The 23,429-nt window shown below is 41.0% G+C and overlaps 1 protein-coding gene across 14 annotated transcripts in view; it reads right to left on the bottom strand.

The window, feature by feature from the left end:
• LOC141096078 (uncharacterized) overlaps nucleotides 1-23,429 on the bottom strand; it is a 603,498-nt gene that overhangs the window by 438,748 nt on the left and 141,321 nt on the right. For all 14 annotated transcript variants that reach the window (XR_012233568.1, XR_012233569.1, XR_012233570.1 and 11 more), the window contains exon 2: nucleotides 20,795-21,258. Coding sequence is in view for 5 of the 14 variants with exons in the window: in XM_073582477.1 (XP_073438578.1) it covers nucleotides 20,795-21,258 (464 nt within the window). In the remaining 9 variants the exon portion in view is untranslated. The remainder of the gene's footprint in view (nucleotides 1-20,794; nucleotides 21,259-23,429) is intronic.

Raw genomic sequence — 23,429 nt, forward strand, 5'->3', positions numbered from 1 at the left:
CAATAAGTAAAATAAAAGACCTTACTGCTATCAATGAAGAGATGTATGGCTGCTCACAGAAACGGACTTGATAGGTCTATTTCCCCCCAAAAAAGTCAAAAGATTTAAATTAGGTTGTAGCGTCAAGGGAACATGGAAGATTTCTTCCAAAAACAGTGCCACAATTATACACAGGTTATGCATGGCATTGCAGCTCCGCACAATTTACATGCAAGTACAAACAAGATGGGAATGTCATACCCCTCAAGAAGGAGAAGGGTTCTGTGTCCCAGAGATGAACCTGCTTTGGTCCGACAAGTGCATATCAACCCAAGGACAAAAGCAAAGACCTTGTCAAAATGATGGCAGAAGCTTGTAAGATTGTGTCAATATCCACATTGAAATGAGTACTGTATAAACATGGGCTTAAAGACCACTATGCCAGTAAGAAGCCATTACTCCAAAAGAAACTTTAAAAAGCCAGATTAATGTTTACAAATGCACACAGGAACAAAGACCTTCATATTTTGGAGACATGTCCTGTGGTCTGATGAAACCAAAATTGAACTTTTTGGGCATAATGACTATCGTTATGTTTGGAGGAAAAAGGGAGAAGCTTGGAAGCCTAAAGGCCCCGTTACACGCAACGATATTGTGAACGATATCGTTGCAACGCCACCAGTTTGGTGACGCTGCAGCGATGTCAAAACGACATCGTTGCATGTGACACGTAGGAACGATCAACGATCAGTTGGCTGATCGTTAATCGTTGCGTAACGGTCTGGGCCATAAATCTATCGTTCGCTGCATGTGATAGTGAGAGACCAACGATCAGCAAACTCCCAGTGCCATACAGCAGACGCTGGGAGCTGGTATCCAGGGTAATCAGCGGGTAACTAAGAGCCGCGCTGCGCTTAGATACCCGCTGTTTATCCTGGATACCAGCGTGCTCTTTGGTCCTGATCAGATATCCAGGGTAAACAGCGGGTAACTAAGAGCCGCGCAGCGCTTATATACCCGCTGTTTACCCTGGATACCAACGTGCTCGCTGGTCCTGATTGGGTATCCAGGGTAACCAGCGGGTAACTAAGAGCCGTGCGGCGCTTAGATACCCGCTGTTTACCCTGGATACCAGCATGCTCGCTGGTCCTAATCGCTGGTGAGTCTGCCTATGTGATGTGAAACTCAGGAATGGCAGCATCATGTTGTGGGGTTGTCTTGCTGCAGGAGGGACTGGTGCACTTCACAAAATAGATGGCATCATGAGAAAAGAAGATTATATGGCAATACTGAAGGAACATCTCAAGATATCAGCCAGGAAGTTAAAACTGGGGCAGAAATGGGTCTTCCAGATGGAAAATGACCCAAAGCATACTGCCAAAATGGTAACAAAGTGGCTTAAGGATAACAAAATCAATGTTTTGGAGTGGCCATCACAAAGCCCTGATCTCAATCCTATTGAAAATTTATGGGCAAAGCTGAAAAGGCAGGAGCGTGCAAGGTGACCTACAAACCTGGATCAGTTACACCAGTTTTGTCAGAAGGAATGGGCCCAAATTCCAACCAACTATTGTGAGAAGCTTGTGGCAGGAGATCCCACAAGTTTGACCCAAGTCATTCAGTTTAAGGGCAATGGTACCAAATACTAATGAAATATATGTAAACTTTTGACTTTGCAGTAAGAAATAGAACAACAACATTCTCTCTCATTATTCTGGCATTTGGCAAATAATAATTATGGTAATCCGAATTGACCTAAAATGGGAAAGGTTTATTCTGATTTCATGTCAGAGATTGAGAAAAACATGTATATGTATATTTTTACTTAGTGTAAACTTCTGGTTTCCACTGTATAGCGTATTTCTGACAAAAAGACATGTTTTTATAATCCTATACAACCCCTTTAAAGACAAATGCCTGAAATACGGCTTCCTGTGGAGCTATACCTAGTGTGCAATCAAATCATGGATGAAGAATTTTAGTAGTGGCCTATAGATACACGTGCTTCTCACAAAATTAGAATATCATCAAAAAGTTAGTTTGTTCAGTTCTTGAATACAAAAAGTGAAACCCATATTATATAGCGTCTATACAAACAGAGTGAGCTATTTCAAGTGTTAATTTCTGTTAATGTTGATGATTATGGCTTACAGTCAATGAAAACCCAAAAGTCATTATCTCAGTACATTAGAATAATTAAAAAAACACCTGCAAAGGCTTCCTAATTTTTTTGAAAATGTCCCTTAGTCTGTTTCAGTAGGCGCCACAATCATGAGGAAGACTGCTGACTTGACAGATGTCTAGAAGGCAGTCATTGACACACTCCACAAGGAGGGTAAGCCACAAAAGGTCATTGCTTAAGAAGCTGGCTGTTCAGAGTGCTGTATCCAAGCATATTAATGGAAGGTTGAGTGGAAGGAAAAAGTGTGGTAGAAAAAGGTGCACAAGCAACCGGGATAACGCAGCCTTGAAAAGATTGTTAAGAAAAGGCCATTCAAAAATTTGGGGGGAGATTCAAAAGAAGTGGACTGCTACTGGTGTCATTGCTTCAACAACCACCACACACAGACGTATCCAGGACATGGGCTACAAGTGTCGCATTCCTTCTGTCAGGCCACTCATGACCAATAGACTATGCCAGAAACGTCTTACCTGGGACAAGGAGAAAAGAACTGGACTGTTGCTCAAATTTTGCATTTTATTTGGAAATCAAGGTCCCAGAGTCTGGAGAAAGAGTGGAGAGGCACACAATCCAAGCTGGTCTTTATCAAGACCAAAGTCAGCACAGCCGTTTACAAGGAAATTTTAGAGCACTTCATGCTTTCTTCTGCCGACAAGCTTTTTGGAGATGGAAATTTCATTCTCCAGCAGAATTTGGCACCTGTCCACACTGCCAAAAGTACCAATACCTGGATTAAAAACAACAGTATCACTGTGCTTGATTGGCCAACAAACTCGCCTGACCTTAACTCCATAGAGATTCCATGGGGTATTGTCAAGAGGAAGATGAGAGACACCAGACCCAACAATGCAGATTAGCTGAATGCTGCTATCAAAGCAACCTGGGCTTCCATAACACCTCAGCAGTGCCAAAGGCTGATAACCTCCATGCCATGCCGCACTGATGCAGTAATTGATGCAAAAGGAGCCCCGACCAAGTATTGAGTGCTGGTGTTATAAAGTATTCTAATTTACTGAGATAATGACTTTTGGGTTTTCATTGGCTGTAAGCCATAATCATCAACATTAACAGAAATAAACACGTGAAATAGCTCACGCTGTAATGACTATATAATATATGCGCTTCACTTTTTGCATTGAAGAACTGTGATAAATTAACTTTTTGATGATATTCTAATTTAGTGAGAAGCACCTGTATTATGATAAATAAATGTGATCTAGAAAGTGATTTATTAGATATTCTCTATGCTGAGACAAAAGAATGCAGTGTTTTTTTGCTGGAAAAAAAAACTTAGAAAAAACACGTGATAAATTCAGCAAAAATGAAACGTTTGTTTTTACCCTTAAATGAAACTTGTTATGTTAAAAAACCTTATTAACCTGCAAATATGTGGTTAATCTGTAGGTTAATAGTATTCTGGACCTACCCGCCACAGGCATTTTGTGCCCAGCTGCTGGCAGGATATTAACTTTATTCCTTCTGGCAGAATTTGGGTTTCAATCACGGGAGTGGCAAAAACACTAGTGCATGCCCTCATCATCTTCTGCCTCAACTACTGCAACCTCCTGCGTTGTGACTTCCCCTCTAACACTCTCGCACACCTCCAACCAATCTATCCTATGCAATATTTAGGAAATAAATCCACCTGCAGACGTGGAAGCGTGTTTAACACGAAACAGCCGGCGTCCTGCTGTGTTCCCTGTATGCCTGCAAGTACCTAGCCCGAATTAAACCTTGTCCACATTGCTGCTGGCTAAATAAAGGACTGTGGGTTTTTTATCTTATCCGGTGAGTGCTGCATTTTTTCCTTTTTTAGGTTGGATTTAGGAAATAAGCTTGCTACTAAGTCACGATCACCAAATATAATAAAAATAAATATTTTATTTAACAAAGACCAATAATGACATTTATATTAAAAACATTTAAAAAGCACATGGCTGAAATTAATCCACTTTGTGTATTCATGTAAATTACATCTCTCCTCCAATGTGTCACACAAAGAATCCCAATTACAGCTCTGGCAAAAAGACCACTGCACAGTTTTATAAAAATCTTCTTCTCTACATGTCTGACAGTCATTCCATTCCAGTGTCAGTTGAATTCCAACCAGAGTACACCTTATTCTACTTAATGTGCTTCTGATTAGGTGATCACCTGAATCAATCTTATTTAATTTAGGAAAGTATAAAAACCCTGCTGTGGTGTTGACAATCCTCTTGTAATAGGACAAGCTGGATGGCAAAAAAGTGGTAGTAATATCTCAAAAGTAATAGGAATGAAAAAATAACTTTTAACCATGCCAAAGGAGTTGAAAAGAAAAGTCTTGAGAGAGGAAAAGAAGGGCTTAATTCTGGCTTTACTAGAAGAGGGATACAGTGAGCATCATGTTGCCTCCATCCTTAAAATTTCTAAGATGGAAGTCCATTACAACAAGGTCAAGCAGCAGACATTGGAGACAACAAAGCTACAGACCCCAGCAGAGAGTGAAAACAACTCTCCACTGACCGGGATGACCGTCATCTTATTCGAAGGTCACTCAGCAATGGCAGTTGGGGTGAATTGCACAACAAGAACAGTTTGTAACAGGCTCCTAGAGGCAGGGCTCAAGTCATGTAAAGCTAGAAAAAAGTCTTTCATCAATGAGAAGCAAAGGAGAGCCAGGCTGTAGTTTGCCAAAGACCATAAGGATTGGACCATACAGGACTGGAGTAAGGTAATCTTCTCTGACGAGTCTAATTTTCAGCTTTGCCCAACACCTGGTTATCTAATGGTTAGACGGAGAGCTGGAGAGGCGTACAAGCCACAATGTCTTGCATCCACTGTGAAATTTGGTGGAGGATCAGTCACAGTGTCTTGCACCCACTGTGAAATTTGGTGGAGGATCGGTGATGACCTGGGGATGCTTTAGCAAGTCTGGAATTGGGCAGGTTAATCTTTGCAAAGGACATATGAATCAAGCTGCATAACAAGGTTGTCCTGGAAAAACAGTTGATTTCTTCTGCTCAGGCAATGTTCTCCAACTCTGAGGACTGGTTTTTCCAGCAGGACAATGCGCCATGCCACACAGGTAGGTCAATCAATGTGTGATTGAAGGACCACCAGATAAAATCCCTGTCATGGCCAGCCCAATCTCCAGACCTGAACCCCATTGAAAACCTCTTTAATGTAATCAAGAGAAAGATGGATAGTCACAAGCCATCAAACAAAGAAGAACTGCTTAAATTTTTGTACCAGGAGTTGCATAAGGTCAACCAAAAGCAGTGTGAAAGACTGGTGGAAAGCACGCCAAGATGCATGAAAGCTGTGACTAAAAATCATGGTTATTCCACAAAATATTGATTTCTGATCTCTTCCCAAGTTAAAACATTAGTATTGTTGTTTCTAAATGATTCTGAACTGGTTTTCTTAGCATTATTTGAGGTCTGAAAGCACTGCATTTATTTGTTATTTTGACCATTTCTCATTTTCTGAAAATAAATACAAAATTTAATGCTTGGAAATTCGAAGATATGTTGTCAGTAGTTTATAGCATAAAAGAGCAATTTACATTTCACTCAAAAACATACCTATGAAGAGAAAAATAAAAAAAATCAACCAAACGGAAAATTTTGCAGCGGTCTCTTAATTTTTGCCAGAGCTGTATGTGTGTGTGTGTGTGTGTGTGTGTGTGTGTGTGTGTGTGTGTGTGTGTGTGTGATGTGTGTGTGTGTGTGTATATATATATATAAATAAATGTGTGTGTGTGTATCACCAACCAATCATGAAGCATCTTTCATTTCACCGGAGCTGTTTAAAAGAAGCTGAACCGTGATTGGTTGCTATGAGCAACAGTTTTCCCACTCCAGAAAACACCCCAGCAGACACTGACATGGTGGGAGAAATCTAGCATCCCCGGGAACATAAGCTCCCAGCCATTGTCTGCCCCCCAGAAAGGAGCAGAGAGCACGACAGAAATGAATCCCCCCCCTAACGTGCCCATATACACATCACACATCCTCCATCCAATAGGCACATCTTCCCTCTTAAAGGGATCATTGGTATGGAAACTAGGGCAAATCCATCGAGCGCTTTGGTACTGACCCCAGGCCTCTCTTAAAGGGATCTCTGGTATGGAAGTTAGGGAAAATCCCTCAGTGCTCTGATTCTGAGCCAAGGCCTCTATTAAAGGGATCATTGGTATGAAAGTCAGGGTCAAATCCATCCAGCGCTTTGGTTCTAACCCCAGGTCTCTCTTAAAGGGATCCCCGGTATGGAAGTTAGGGCAATTCCATTCAGCATTCTGGTTCTGACACCAGGCTCTCTTAAAGGGATCCCCGGTATGGAAGTCAGGGCAATTGCCTTCAAATGCTCTGGTACTGACCCCAGGCTCTCTTAAAGGGATCTCCTGTATGGGAGTTAGGGCAAATCCCTCAGCGTTCTGAATCTGACCCCAGGATTCTATTAAAAGGATCATTGGTATGGGAATCAGGGAAAATCCACTTAGCGCTCTGGTTCTGATCCCAGGCTCTCTTAAAGGGATCCCCGGTATGGCAGTGAGAGAAAATCCACTCTGCGCTCTGGTTCTGACCCCAGGCCCATCTTAAAGGGATCCCCGGTACTGAAGTGAGGGCAAATCCACTCTGCGCTTTGGTACAGACCCAAGGCCTCTCTTAAAGGGATCTCTGGTATGGAAGTTAGGGCCATTCCACTCAGCACTCTGGTTCTGAAACCAGGCTGATGGGATGATGTGGGATATTAGGGGGAGAAGTCCGGTGGCTCTGGCTGACCGGATGATGTGGGAAATTAGGGGTAGTAGTCCGGTGGCTCTGGCTGATGGGATGATGTGGGATATTAGGGGTAGTAGTCTGGTGGCTTTGACAAGATGATGTGGGATATTAGTAGTCCGGCGGCTCTGGCTGATGGAACAATGTGGGATAATAGGGGTAGTAGTCCAGTGGCTCTGGCTGACGGGATGATGTCGGATATTAGGGGTAGCAGTCCAGCGGCTGTGACGGGATGATGTGGGATATTAGGGTTAGTAGTCCGGTGGCTATGGCTGACGGGATGATGTGGGATATTTGTAGTCCGGTGGCTCTGGCTGATGGGATGATGTGGGATATTAGGGGTAGTAGTCCGGCGGCTGTGACGGGATGATGTGGAAAATTAGGGATAGTAGTCTGGTGGCTATGGCTGACGGGATGATGTGGGATATTTTAGTGAATGGGGCTATGCGGCATGGGCGGGGCTATACACTCAGCTTTATACAGTATAGATATAGTCATTATAATTTGTTATAACTAACCGTAGTTAGTTACTATGCCCGGGGCAGAGCCAGGCTCTTCAGCTAGTATATATATATATATATATATATATATATATATATATATATATATATATATATATATACACACATATACATGCACACACACACACACATATATACTGTATACATACAGTGGGGAAAATAAGTACTGTATATACTCGAGTATAAGCCGGGGCTCCTAATTTTGCCATGAAAGACTGGGTGAGAGTATGGACTTGAGTATAAGCTCGGTATGCATTGTCCTCTTATCCCTGTCCTGGTATACATGACTCCCCCATCCCTGTCCTTGTATGCATGGCTCCCCCCCCATTGCTGACCTGGTATGCATGGCTCCTTATCTCCTATCCTTATATACATGGCTCCCCGGTGGTCTCATAATTTTTGTCAGTTTTTTTTTTTATGTGAGTAAATAGATATCATAGAACAATAATGCAGACCACTGTGCTTCGCTAATCTACGAGTAATCTAATAGAAACATGTATAGGTGATACAAATAATATACCTAAGAGTAACAAGGTAAAAATGTTTATACGAAAGATGCCAGAATTACTGCATCTAAACAATGAAAAAGATTATTTAGTAACCGTGATTGCACCATATGTCACAATAAGGTGACTACTGCAAACAAAGGTGAAAGTCTGCAGGATGTATAAAAAGAAAATAAAACAAACAATACCTATTTATACAATAAACGTGATCACCAAATATGGGAGATGAAATACAAGTACCCTGTTAGAAAGAGGTTAAATAAGCTTGTGACAAAATCTCCAAAAATGAATGGGAACCGTGGACACGAAGAAATAGGGTAGAGGAGTGACAACCCACGTGTATCACCCCCAGAGTGTGGCTTCCTCAGGGGTAGTAGTGAATAAAGTAGCCCCTACTGGTTCTACATATACTTGTAAATGTACAATTTAAAGTAAATCATTACCAAATATCTAGAGAAGAGAGGTGCGTCCTCCATGTCGGCATACAGGGATTTAATGTGTGCAAGTGCTGACACCAGCACTGTGTAGCATCCTATCAAAGATCCAAAGCGTACATGCGCATCAGTCGGAAATACTTATTATGCAATCACTGTATACTGAATCCCATGGAGATACGAGAATCCCGCACTGCGTATCGGTGTCCAAATACATCGAAAGTGCATGCGCAAGCACCACCAATATGTAGTGTGCTCGTGCAGTGTAGGAAGCTGAAAGACCAAATGCGCGCATGCACACAAACGCATCGGGCGCACAGACACATCAGTAGGATAGCACCTATTGCGCAAGCACAGAAAGATGCAAAGTTTTGAAAATACATATTACGCATACGCAAAAAACACATGACTCACCAATGAGCTCAGTAACAAGCAAGATGCTTGGAAAAACAGAGCTCGCACATTTGCTGGCGCACTGTGAATGAACGAAAGTGATTGCGCAGGCGCCATGCACTAAGTTCCATGTGGTATAGAGTGTTTCAAAGGTCCATAAAGCATATGCGCACGGACATATTGTCCATCACGAGTATGGAAAAAGATTCAATGACGTAATTCTGAATGGCAATCAATAAAACAGCATCCCATAACTATAACACAGAGTTGAAATGCTAAATAAGTCATTATAGATAACGTGTATATTAGCCTATATTTGAATGCAGCACAATCACATCTCCAAACAAAGAAATAAAAAATGAATTAGTCATAGGCATATTGCTTACAAATGAGGTACGAAACTATATATCTTTAGATCAAAAGAGGGTTAAATTATGTCCAGGTATTAAAACTACCCAAGTACATCCCAGTATTCAAATGAAACAACTTCCTATCAGATCCCAAAGATCAATATTAGAATACAGTACACATGCGTAGTGAAAAGAGGCATAAAGACAAAGCCAAGCACCATGTCAACAAAGAAGTACGCTTGTAAATCGCAATTACCCTCAGTATGATACGCACATATTTGCCTATAAAGCCAAATTTAAAGTCATGCAATGAAAAAAGCACACAGTAAATATCAGGGCGTGGATGCAAAGGATGATATTTGCGGTAATACAGGCACACATATGTGTATTTATCAAGAGTATCAGTGGGTACTCGATGATGAAAAGTGCATAAAGTGTGCCAACCATCAAGAATGCAAATTAATGCCAGGGCATATCAAGAAGCATAGGACCATAAGGCATTTGTTAGTGTGAGTTATTCTCTTGTGCAATATCAAATCAAAACTGATGACAAGTTATTCAATGCAAACAATGTCACAACATTCTAAAAAAAAATTAACGGAATAGCACATATTAAGAATAAAGTCATGAGTACAAAGTTTTTACTCAAAGAATAATGGTATGTCTGAGTTGTTACAGAGAACTTACAGTCAAGAAAATGCCATTGTATCAGTGGGCCCCAACCTTTCTGACCTTGAGAGGCAAATTCAGCTTAGAGAGAGCGTCGCGAGCCACATCCAGCTCCCACCCCCTTCAAAGGAGTGTCATCTAAAGCCCCCATTACAGGTATTATGATAACCAAAGCTTTTCCATGAAATCACTCCAAATCAGTACACTGAGATCCAGGGGTTCCCACAATACACTGTCACATCCAGCTTTGAGCACCTCCGCTCAGGGCAGTGGAGTCGGTAAGCCAAACCTGCAACTCCGACTCCTCAATTTCCCTTACACCGACTCCGACTCCCACATATATTGCTTATCTTTAAGTAATGTATTGTAGTACAATGTGAACATCAGACATTTAATCATTTTTATGATCCAATAATCAAGATATTTAGATAGAACAGAATATATATTTATTGGAATACAACTTTAGAACACAAAAAACTGTAAATATGTAATACACTATGCATTATCGATTACACATATATATATATATACACAAGTATAACACTATGTAATAAACTATGTAAGTTACAAAAAACAGTTTTCAACAAAAACATACTAAATAACATTTGTGCAGTCTATGAATTTGTTCTAAGAAATAGTATTGCCTCCATCAGATTCTCCTTCATAGATGATCTCACATCTGACCTAATAATTTTAAGGCCAGAGAACAACCTCTCTACACTAACTTGGGTTGGAGGCAAAGCCGTAACCACATGGGCAACATCTCTAACAATTTCCGAGTAATAATAATAATCTTTATTTTTATATAGCGCCAACATATTCCGCAGCACTTCACAGATTGCACACATTATCATCGCTGTCCCCGATGGGGCTCACAATCTAAATTCCCTATCAGTATTTATTTGGAGTGTGGGAGGAAACCGGAGAACCCGGAGGAAACCCACGCAAACACGGAGAGAACATACAAACTCTTTGCAGATGTTGTCCTTGGTGGGATTTGAACCCAGGACCCCAGCGCAGCAAGGCTGCATTGCTAACCACTGAGCCACCGTGCTGCCCATGATGCGGTTTTAACTCTAGAACTACCGGAGGGGTCATTTTGACCCTTTTGCTATTTCTTTTTCCTATAATTTCTAAAATTTTAACAAATGAGTTCTGACTTTTTGTGACTTCTATTTATTCATGGTAGTGTATATTTTAGGACACAAAAATGAATTGTAACTTTTTCAGGGGCCCGGATTTTACAATTCATACCTATAAGTACCGAGGGGGTCAATTTGACCCCATACATAAAAGTAGTAGTAGGCAAGTCACCTAATATTACAGAGTACAGAAAATCACAGTGCTTATCCCTAGCTGTAGAGTGTAATTGTATCTTTGCATATCAGGGATGATTCAGCATTTTGTCTAAACTTGTCTGAACATGTTTGATCCATGTCTCTTGTAGCGATTTCTGTCTGCACTTCAGTAGCAAACATTACAGTTGAAGCTACAGCTCTGCATGTTTGTACAGTGTTGTTTTATTACTTCTGCGATCTTACAAGTCCCTTTTTGCGACGTATATTTGAAGCATGAGTAAGCAGAGGGGTCTGACAAGTGATGAAATTTTGAAATGTCTTCAGAATTTATCTGAAAATGAGTCAGAAGAAGTGGCCCATCATCCGCAATGTCTGAACCACAAACAAAAGGACAAGAAATCCGCAAGCGTCGAAAATGTGGAGTTGGAAGATGCAACGAAAACAAAACATCTAAAAGAAAGTACTGTTTGTGTTAACTGTTGGACACAACATGCTATGACCATGTAAAAGGAAAATGCGTGCTGTACTTGATCTTAACACTGTTCCTACTAAGTTAAAATAAATGTTCTTTAATTTGTTGGCAACAAAAAAGTTATTTTTACTCCAGAATCAGTACTTTTGAATGGGGGTCAAAATGACCCCTAATGGTAGTTATAGGTATTATGAAACATGCGGTAGTTCTAGTGATAAAGGAATTGCTTCATGCACAGTCAGTTTTGATGAACGGTTGAATTTTTCTATTTCTTTGAGAGCAAGTGAAACATTTTGCTGAAATATGGTTAATCTGCTTGCTATAGGAGACGGAGTGAAATCTTTTTCCTTGCGGCAACGCTTTGCCTGCTCCATGTCATCCAAATACTTGTCAAAATCAAACTCCTCATCTGATGAGGATGAAGATATGGCAGCAGTAGCACTGTCAGGACCCGAATCCTCTTGCGCCTGGCAGTCCTCCTGTAGGCCACTCATCCTAACTGCTACATCAGTCAGAGCTTCTTTTCCTTTAGTAAGCTGTTGATCATCAAGCAGTATACGATGACTCGGGTCCACAAACAGCTGCCAGAGAAATTTTATTTTCCAATAGCTGTGTCTCTCTCCGTTTCATTGAAGCAGAAATGCCATCTGCGATTAAACCTCCTCTTTGGGACAAGCAAAATAGCAAGTTCTTCCACTCCCTCATGAAAATGCCAGGAGTTAAATCCTCAGCTTGTAATTTATTAGTCACGGTAAATGGGTGATTAAGCAATTCCTTCAATTCAGCCACCTGTGTCCATTGACCTTTATTTAGGGTTACCTGAGGGTTCGCCATATCTACAAGGAAGGGTTTCAGCTCAAGCAATCACTCAATCATTAAATAACTGCTGCCCCACCGAGTGGCTTGATCGACAATTGCCCCTTTCCCAGCACGTCTCTTCAAGATGGAATCAATTTTAGGGGTTCTGGCAGCAATAACCAATTTCCTCACTCTTCCAATCAGATTTCCAGCATGTCCCTCTTGCAGACTATCTCGTATTGCCAGCTGCAGCTTGTGCACAACTTTCTCACTTTCTCCAGCTCGGGGCCCAGGAAGCGGATCCTGTGCAGGGCAGGCACCCCTCCTCTCTCTGGTGAAGACGGCAGAAGACAGGACAGAGGAGGGGAGATTGCCCCCTGCAGTCTGGAGCCGGTGCAGGATGGGAGCACTGCAGCATAAGAGTTTTGATTAGTGCGTGCCCCTGCTTCTAGGGGGGGCAACTGCCCCCCCTGCCCCTCGCTGGCTACGGCCATGATTCACACACACTGTTTTTGCGGATCCGTTTTTTGCAGTAAATTGCAGTGACTCTGGGCATCCCAGCAAAGTCAATGGGTTTCAAGATATGACATTCAGACACATTGTTTTGTGAGGATCCGTTTTTGGGCTGAAAGAGCATGTCAGTTTGTGTGGCGTTTTTCTAATCTGCTTTTGCTATTGAAAAGATTATCTATGAGCTCAAAAACCTTTCAGGTGATGCGGTTTTTTAAAAAGCTGATCTGCTTTTGCAGCTGAAAAACGGATCCTCAAAAAACGCAGCAAAAACGCTGTGTGTGAATGTAGCCTTAGATCAGGAATAGAACAGCCATTTATAGGACATTTCATAACTTTCCCAAATTCCTATGAAAAAATATTCAGCACATTCTGAACTACTGTACCCAATTTATTATATATTTTAGGAGTCGGAGTCGGTCCATTTTATACCGACTCCACCAAAATGAGCACCGACTCCACGACTCCAACTCCGACTCCACAGCCCTGCCTCCTCTTACAGGTAGTACCATCCTCCAGTGTACCATACCTAAAATATCTCTGAACCCCTAAGATCAGTAAATGTGCATCCAGATCTGCACATCTGTGCAGGGCTACTCACAAAATTCACCATTTTGAGATATACTCTTCATTCCTCTTTGCTAGACCTGGACCTAATGCACCAAGCTGGCAGACAGTCGCGAGCCACATTTCATGGGACCGCGAGCCACATGTGGCTCCCGAACTATAGGTTGGGGACCCTTGCATTATATAGTGTGATAATATGGGTGAGCAAAAATATTATCAGAGGTAGGCCGAGTAAGAACACACGAGTTAAACAGATTTTTGGTTAAGGATGGACTGAAAAAACATGTCCCTGTGCCAAGAGATTGCACAGGTCTGTATTTCAAGGAAGAAGGCAGAGGTCTCTTAAGATGTAAAATAGACAGCCTCCAATCTATCCTAAACTCTGCTGCCTGACTAATTTACCTGTCCCCCGCTATTCACTGGCCTTTCCTCTCTGTCAATTCTTTCACTAGCTCCACATTATTCATAGACTCCAGTTCAAAAACCCTAACCATGACATATAAAGCCATTTAGAACCTGTGTCCTCCATACTTCTGTGACATGGTCTCCAGGTAATTACCTGCACGCAACTTCCGATCCTCTCAAGATATTTCTCTACCCGTCTCTTACCGACCCTTCCTACAAACGCATACAAGATTTCTCCCATGCATCCCCCCTACTCTGGAACTTTCTACCTCAACATATCCTACTTTTGCATAATGTGGAAACCTTCAAAAGGACCTTAAAACCTACCTCTTCCAGCAAGCTTACAACTTTCAGTAACTATCATTCCACCATACTGGTGCATAACTAGCTCTACCCTCACCTATTGTATCCTCACCCTTCCCTTGTAGACTGGGAGCCCTCACAGGCAGGGTCCTCTCTCTCCTTGCCTTTTATTATGTATACCCCTTTTACATGTAAAGTGCTATGGAATAAATGGAGCTATAATAATTTATCTTTATCTTTAGCATTTTAGCAGAGGCCTGAAGGTATGGATGCAAAATTAACTGATATTTGTGACTTTTCATAATTTCCTCCATTTTGTCCAAAGCCAAAGTTCCAATAGCTGAAAAAACAGCCCAAAAGAATAATACTGCATCTTCCATGCTTCACTATGGTTATGGAGTTCTTTTAGTGATGTGCAGTGTTGGCTTTGCATTGGATTTGTGCCAAACACATCTTTTGGAATTATGGCCTAAAATTTCAACCTTTGTCTCATTAAACCATAAAATGTTTTTTTTTCCCTCATGCTTCTGGTAGACTTGATGTAGATCTTGGAAAAACATAGCTGGGCTTAGATGTTTTTCTTTTTAAGAAAAGGCTTTGATCTTGCCAATCTACCCCACAGGTCGGACATTCAGACATGAGGCATAAGGGAAATTGTTACCACATGTAGTACAGAATCGGTACTTGCTAGAAATTGCTGCAGCTTCTTTAATGTTGCTGTAGACCTTTTGGTAGCCTCCCAGACCAATTTTCCATTTGTGTGTTCATCAATTTCTGAGAAATGTCACTGTTGTAACAAATTTAAGTCACATCTTGATGGCTGTCTTCACAATGTTCCATGGTACATCTAATGCTTTGGATTTTTTTTTGGTTCCCTTTTACTGACTGATAACTTTCAACATTGAGATCCCTTTGCTGTGTTGTAAGCTGTTTACGGACCACAGCTTTTTCTGAAAAATGGAACTAAGAAAATGTCTTGTCAGGAAAATTCTACTAGAACAGCTAAACTTTACATAGGGCTCAAAGAAAAAAGAAACATCCGGCACTGTCCCTGAGAATGAAATACCCGCAAAGCCACTTATAACCGCTATCAGTGTGACACCTGTAACCCTTGCTGAACGGGTGCTCTATTCATGTGAAGAAAAAACATGAAATACCATAGTAGAAAAAGACAGCAGGATGGCACTCACCGTTCTCTTGAAATGATTCACTTTATTTCATATTAATAAAGCATAGGCAATGGCACGGGAGAAATGCAAAAAGACGGACGACAGCCGTTTCGTGCACAATGCACTTCAACAGGTCCCCCTACATAGGGCTAACCACAATCAGTGTAAGTGATGGCAGCCGTGTACTGACTATTATTTAACAAATTTAAACGTACGGTAATTGGCTAATGTTGAACACAATCATATCCCTAATTATATGAGGCTGTTCACACTTAAAATTATTTTAGCTTTGTTATTATTTTCTCAATGATTTCAGATTGTTCCTCAATTGATATGTACAGATTATGTTGGATATTAAAAGGTGAAAAAAAAATCTAAAATTCTTCTTTTTTACATGACAAAAACCTAAATTTTAACAGGGGTGTGTAGACTTGTTATATCCACTGTAGATTTTTAGATATTTTGCGTTAACAGGGGCTGAAATAGACGTCTTGATCTCTCTGCTGACCAGCTGCCTTTTGGTTGTATTCCAGACCCCACAGAGAACACAAGGCATTTCATATGAAACATTCTTATTTGTGTTTTACTAGACAAAAATAAATTCTACCAAACACAGCTGCTGAGTGACACCACAGGTCATGTATGGTTAAGTCATATTATTCTGTATCAGAGATACAGTATATGATGCAATGAATGAAACATGATCCACTTTATATGTCTAATTAACCCCTTCATGACCCAGCCTATTTTGACCTTAATGACCTGGCCATTTTTTGCAATTCTGACCAGTGTCCCTTTATGAGGTAATAACTCCGGAACGCTTCAACGGATCCTAGCGATTCTGAGAATGTTTTTTCGTGACATATTGGGCTTGATGTTACTGGTAAATTTAGGTCAATAATTTTTGCGTTTATTTGTGAAAAAATCAGAACTTTGGCAAAAATTTAGAAAATTTCGCAATTTTCAAATTTTGAATTTTTATTCTGTTAAACCAGAGAGGTATGTGACACAAAGTGGTAACTAAATAACATTTCCCACATGTCTACTTTACATCAGCACAATTTTGGAAACAAATTTTTTTTTTGTTAAGAAGTTATAAGGGTTAAAAGTTGACCAGCGATTTCTAATTTTTACAACAAAATTTACAAAACCATTTTTTTTAGGGACCACCTCACATTTGAAGTCACTTTGAGGGGTCTATATGGCAGAAAATACCCAAAAGTGACACCATTCTAAAAACGTCACCTCTCAAGCTACTCAAAACTACATTCAAGAAGTTATTAACCCTTCAGGTGTTTCACAGAAACTAAAGCAACGTGGAAAGAAAAAAATGGACATTTTAATTTTTACAACAAAAATTTTCTTTCAGCATCAATTTTTTCATTTTCACTTGGGCAACAGGATAATATGGATCCTAAAATTTGTTGGGCAATTTCTCCTGAGTACACCGATACCTCATATGTGGTCATAAACCACTGCTTGGGTACATGGCAGGGCTCAGAAGGGAAGGAACGCCATTTGACTTTTTGAATGGAAAACATGCTGGAATATTTAGCGGTTGCCATGTCACGTTTGGAGAGGCCATGTGTGTCTAAACATTGGAGCTCCCCCACAAGTGACCCCATTTTGGAAACTAGACCCCCTAAGGAACTTATCTACATGCATAATGATTACTTTGAACCCCCCAGGTGCTTCACAAATTGATCGGTAAAAAAAAAGTGACCACCACACATTTGAAGTGAGTTTGGAGGGGACAATATAACAGAAAATACCCAAAAGTGATACCATTCTAAAAACTGCACCCCTCAAGGTGCGCAAAACCATATTCAAGAAGATTATTAACCCTTCAGGTGCTACAGAACAAATTAACATTTTACTTTTTTTCACAAAAAATTTACATTGGAACCAATTTTTTTTTAGTTTCACAAGGGTAGCAGGAGAAAATGGACCACAAAATTTGTTGTGCAATTTCTCCTGAGTACGCCGATACCCCATGTGTGGGGAAAAGCCACTTGGGTGCATGGAAGGGCTCACAAGGGAGGGAGCACCGTTTGACTTTTTGAACGCAAAATTGGCTGGAATCAATGGTGGTGCCATGTCGTGTTTGGAGACCCCCCGATGTACCTAAACAGTGGAAACCCCCCCAATTCTAACTCCAACCCTAACCCAACACACCCCTAACCCTAATCCCAACCATAACCCTAATCACAACCCTAACCCCAATACACTCCTTACCCTAATTCCAACCCTAACCACAAAACTAACCTTAACACACTCCTAGCCCTAATCCCAACCCTAACCGTAAACCCAACCAAAACCCCTAACACTAGCCCAATCCTAACTTTAGCCCAACTCTAACCCTAATGGAAAAATGGAAATAAATACTTTTTTTTTATTATTTTTAGCTAACTAAATTGGTGATAAAGGGGGTTTGATTTACTATTTTTTTTATTTTGATCACTGTGATAAGATCTATCACAGTGATCAAAATGAACCAATAGGAAAAATTTCCTATTGTTGTTGGGTGCCGGCCGACAGATCTTGGAAGGCGCCCGCCATTTTCTCCCAGAAGAAGACACAGGGAGACTTCACAGGGGGGTTGCAAGGACAACGGAGGGACCACGGGGAATCGGGGGACCACATTTCTCTTTCCTCTGATCTGCGATCACATCTGAGGAAAGAGAAATTAAATGGAAAATCTGACTTTTTTTTTTTTTGCGGTTGCCGTTATAACCGATTTGAATCATGCTCTCTGGGGTCTCAACTACCCCCGGTAGCTGAGACTCCTGAGAAATTCCTCTGGGGGCGCTATACTACCCTTGTTCCCTAGTTGCCGTTCATTTTTTCTTTTGTTGGACTTGATATAATGGTGTGAACACAGTGTGGAAACAAACAAGTTATCAATAATCGAGGCATATGAAAAACACACTGATGAAACCGCAGGGCAGCGGTAAAACAGTGCTGAGGTTGCACTTACCCCACATAGGGAGCAGGATGTATCGAGTAATACATGAAAGGCGATTTACTTTTTTCTTGCTACTATTTTGGCATCATGGTTATTTGAACCTGTTATGTCCATGCTATAACGTATGGGACATTTGTTAAAAATGCTTCTTTTCATGTACGTCAAAATTATTAACGTGTTTGTTTCTGCTGTGTGTTCACTCCATTGTATAACACACTATTGTGTGAAGTTATATACCTATACTTTACTCGACCGCAGCTCTCTATGTACTCTATATTATATTTAATATTTACTGTGTAATTCTAATAAATTTCAAGTTCTAATAAGCGATATATGAGGCTGAACACAACAGTCCAAAATATGGCTGAATGGCTATTGCCCAGCACTGAACTTTATTTCTGATTCATTTGAATGGGAGATAAAGTGCAGTACTCGGCAGCCACTTAGACTTATATGGGGCTGTCATGTTCCACTCCATACATAGCTTAAATCTCACCGCTGCCCAAGTGAGCATCAGTTGATCAGTGGGGGTGCCAAGTGTTGAACCCTCTCTGATCTCAAATGAGATTACAACTGAGATTAACTTCTCAATGATGTTCTATCTTACGGAAAGGTCCTCAACATGTTAATCCCAGACATGTTGTGAGGGACGAAGAAGACTCCATTTTGGATTATAGGTTCAGGACATCTCACTCCACTCCTGAAATGTGCCCCCCACCCTTGAGATTCCACAGGATCATTATTTTTCTTTAATTAACTCCAAGAACAAGCCCTTTAAAGCTCGGTGAATAGCAATTAGCACAAGGGTGTGAGTTCTAGTGCAGCTACAGCCAAACTGGATTCCTTTGTCATACAAAAACACATGGAGACATTGTGGCACTACAGGTCAAAGCAAGGCTATGGGGTATTGAATCTGGAAAATGACCGATAATAACTGAATGCAATATCTCTGAGACTAGCCGAGCACATAATCGGAATCGGCATTCTTTTCCCCACACGCCTGTGCCCAGCAGCCACCTGTAGCACTCTGAGTTGATTTATAAAGCATAGCTACCAGGAATTACATACAGTAGGCATATTTAGTCTCTATGCACAAATAAAATCCAGAAGAATCCATTGGCACTGCTGCCATTCAAAGCTTCAGGCGGAAAGTTATGACCCTCCACGGTTCTGGACAGAAAATCATACTCTCCGATATGGGAGAGAGGCTGCACAAGCCCAGGGGTGGGCACAGAGTGTGGGAGAGAACAGCCTAGGAGATAAGAAATAGCTCTTCATATTGAGTTTAGTTTTCTACTGGCAGGAGGCTCCGTTAGCTGACATAGCCAGGAAAGCCCGTAACTAAGATTTGGACCTGTGATCCATCAGCGCTTCCCTGTGGTCACATGCTACATAACACGGTAATTGCAACCTATCCTTGTACTACACTCTTGACTGTATACCTGTATATAGTTCTGTAAATACATGCCTGTATCTTTCTTGTGCGCCTTTCGGCGATTAAATATAAAATTAATGGGCTACTGTTTTATCCCGATACACGAGTACCCACGTCCGCACGCTCGGATGGTTATATTATACGCTACCCCCAGGGTTGGTTTCTGACCTGATATTAGCCTGCTGATGTACGGGGCTTAATTTGAATGAGGAACTGGTGGCAGCAAACCGTACTGTCTTATTGAGGAACTCTGGCAGTGACGGCCGGGAGGTATATATATCTATCCCAGCCTGGACTGATGATATACAGTATAACCACCTCACTGGGAGCGCCTCATTAACTCGTACCTATAAGGGTAGCCTTTCAGGTGACTATTTGCCCTCGGTGAAGTTCCCTGACTGACCTGGGGCAAGTGGTGGCACCAGAGAGGCGATCCCTGCTGGGTCCTTCTCTCCACTCCCCCGAGGTGAGCAAAATAGACACCCCCTTCCCCTGTGCGATGCCATTTAAGGTGACCAAATAAGAAAGGGGGGATATTATAGCAGTTCTGGACCTAGTTTATTCATTTTCCAAATGCCATTGGTCATTGCCAATACTTTACACAAAACAGATGGACAAAGCTACATCTGCTCTTAATGAGCAAATGTGGTGACTACCTCACAAGATGTGGAAATGTTTTTCAGATTGTAGTAATGCTATTGATAGATAAAATGATTTGCTTCCTTGTTAAGCTTTTCTGTTGCAAGGAGCATCTTGTTTAGATCATCTATATTTTTAAACTTCTGTTATTTTTTTTTTTAGAAGAAACAAACTGTATTTCTCTCATCTGTGTGATGGCCCATATATCAAATATGACACACAAAATCAATAAAAAACAAAAACTTGGTGTAGGCCCAAGACCAAGTTCCTTGCCTCAGATGGAAGAAAACAAGAAACAAGGATGAGAGGAGAGTCTGAAATATATCTCGTCTCTGCCATCTGTATCTAATTTATGAACAAGGAAAATTATAAGCGTTTGAGATTTATTAATTAGCCATACTAATATGTTGTTGCCGTTTTTTTCTAGTGTGCTTACCTCAGAAAGGATGGTCGCCTTCTTAGCCACTTCTATTTGATACAATCGAACCCATTCCCAAGGAACGGATATAAACAGGCAAAGTATGAGGAACAATGCAAAATGGTAAAGCCAAGTGTCTAAGATGCAACTCTCCGACAAAACAGAGTCACTTATCTGTGGAACTATCAACGTTCTGATGACCATCATCTTCTTAGGAACTGCAGATTGTCTTCGAGAATGTAAAATGATAAAGATGATGAAGCAAGTAGCTGCAGCAGCTAATGATACTTTAGAGTAAATAGTCCATTTCTGGAAAGGTGACTCTAAGGACCATGGAGAAGGATGAGAATGTTCAATTTCTGGCGAGCCCACTAATTTGTGTCTTAATAAGTTGACTTTGCTTAAAATCCAACTACCAAAAGATCCCATACTTTGCAGCTGGCTCCTTATTGATTGAAGAATGTCATAAATGCTACAGTAGCCTGCAAGGGAAGGTACAGTTTTAAAAGAAGTATCCATGAAGTCTACTGTTGGAAGAAAATACTGTTAATCTCAAGAAAGACTCAATATCTCGATGGGTTCATTTGGCACCAAGTCTAAAGAAAGACTCAAAAATGGAGTAGATAAGAAAAACTCCTAGGATGTACGAACTAAATTGAGAGGTTGAAGGATCTCACATGGAGCATACACCTAAAGGCCCCTTTATATTTAGCAATGCACCAGCAATCTCGACCACGATACGACCCGGTCAGGATCGCTGGTGCATCGCTAAATGGTCGCTAGTGAGCTGACAAACAGGCAGATCTCACTAGCGATGCAGCAGCGGTCAGCGGTCACACTTACCTTTCAGACGCGGCGAGGATGTCCGTCTTCCGCCTGCGTCCATGGCTCGCTCGTCGGCGCCAGCGGGAAGCCGATGACGAGAAATGGCCCAGGCCGATCTCGCGCGATCAGCGATAGCCAGCGGGGGAGCCGGTCGGCGGTAAGTATCACATGTAGCGATATCACTAGCAATATCGCTGCTGCATCACAAAGTCGGTGACGCTTTAGCGATATTGCAGGCGATATCGCTATGTGTAAAGCTCCCTTTGGACAAATGTCGGCCGAACCTACAGATATTAGATGGCATGGCAAACAGTCCAATGTCATTATCATGTTGGGGGAGATATGGATCTGGCATGTCCAATTTCAGAGTGAAGATCCCTTTTTTCTCGAAAAATAAGCCAACACCCTAAGGAGTCTGACAGTGTCTCTCTCTTACAGATTATAAAAATTCTCAACAGAGCCGAGTACTTCTGTGTACAGGGGAGTTGACAGAAATAACTGTTGGCCAAATGATAACTACTGTAATACTGCTTCCTATATACAAGAATATACCTATTAAAATATAGCCCTCTTTATACAAGAATATGACTTCTATAATACTGCCTCGTATGTACAAAAATATAGCTACTATTATACTGCTACCTATGTACAAGAAAGTTAGAACTAATTCTATGCAACAGAATAGAAATATAATAATACTGCCCCTATGCTGGGCAATATAACTACTATAATACTGCACCCCATGTACAATAATATAAGTTCTTTAATACACCCTATGTACAATAATAAGCACCATAATACTGCACCTATGCTGGGCAATACAACTATGATACTCAAAACTCAAGATAAAAAGCGGACGGCACCGCTGTTACCGTGTGACTTCAAATGATGTGCGGCATACAGAAGTCCAGCAGCTGGGAATCTCGGGTGCCAGACCTGGAAACAGACAATAATGGGAATCCATGCAAAGAGAAGAGGTCGCACTCATTGAGATGAAAGTTTCACTGATTTATTGACATATCATGAACATGTCAAGTCAGGGGAGTGACATAAGGAGTGCAAGAAAGGCTGACAACGGCCGTTTCGCGCTGCTCGAGCGCTTTAACGGACCTGGTGAAGCGCTCGAGCAGCGCGAAACGGCCGTTGTCAGCCTTTCTTGCACTCCTTATGTCACTCCCCCGACTTGACATGTTCATGATATGTCAATAAATCAGTGAAACTTTCATCTCGATGAGTGCGACTTCTTTTCTTTGCATGGACAACTATGATACTGCTCCTATGTACAATAATAGAAGTACTATAATATGCCCTATGTACAAAAATATAATTGATATAATAATGCCCCTATGTACAATATTGTATAGTTTACAATGATATTTCCCCTATATAAAATAATATAAGTACTATAATACTGCTCCCTCCCATATGTACAAGAATATAACTATTTTTATGCGGCCCCTTATATGTAAAATAATATAAGTACTATAATACTGTCCATATGCTTGGCAATACTGCCCCCATGTGCAAGAATATAACTACTATAATACTGCCCCCATGTGCAAGAATATAACTACTATAATACTGCCCCCATGTGCAAGAATATAACTACTATAATACTGCCCCATGTACAAGAATATAATTACTATAATACTGCCCCCATGAACAAGAATATAATTACTATAATACTGCCCCCATGTACAAGAATATAACTACTACAATACTGCCCCCTATATACAAGAATATAACTACTATAATACTGCTCCTATGTACAAGAATATAACTACCATAATACTGCCCCATGTACAAGAACATAACTACTATAATACTG

Source organism: Dendrobates tinctorius, unplaced genomic scaffold, assembly GCF_039654945.1.
Source record: "Dendrobates tinctorius isolate UK_male_01 unplaced genomic scaffold, ASM3965494v1 ptg000071l, whole genome shotgun sequence".
Lineage (NCBI taxonomy): Eukaryota > Metazoa > Chordata > Amphibia > Anura > Dendrobatidae > Dendrobates > Dendrobates tinctorius.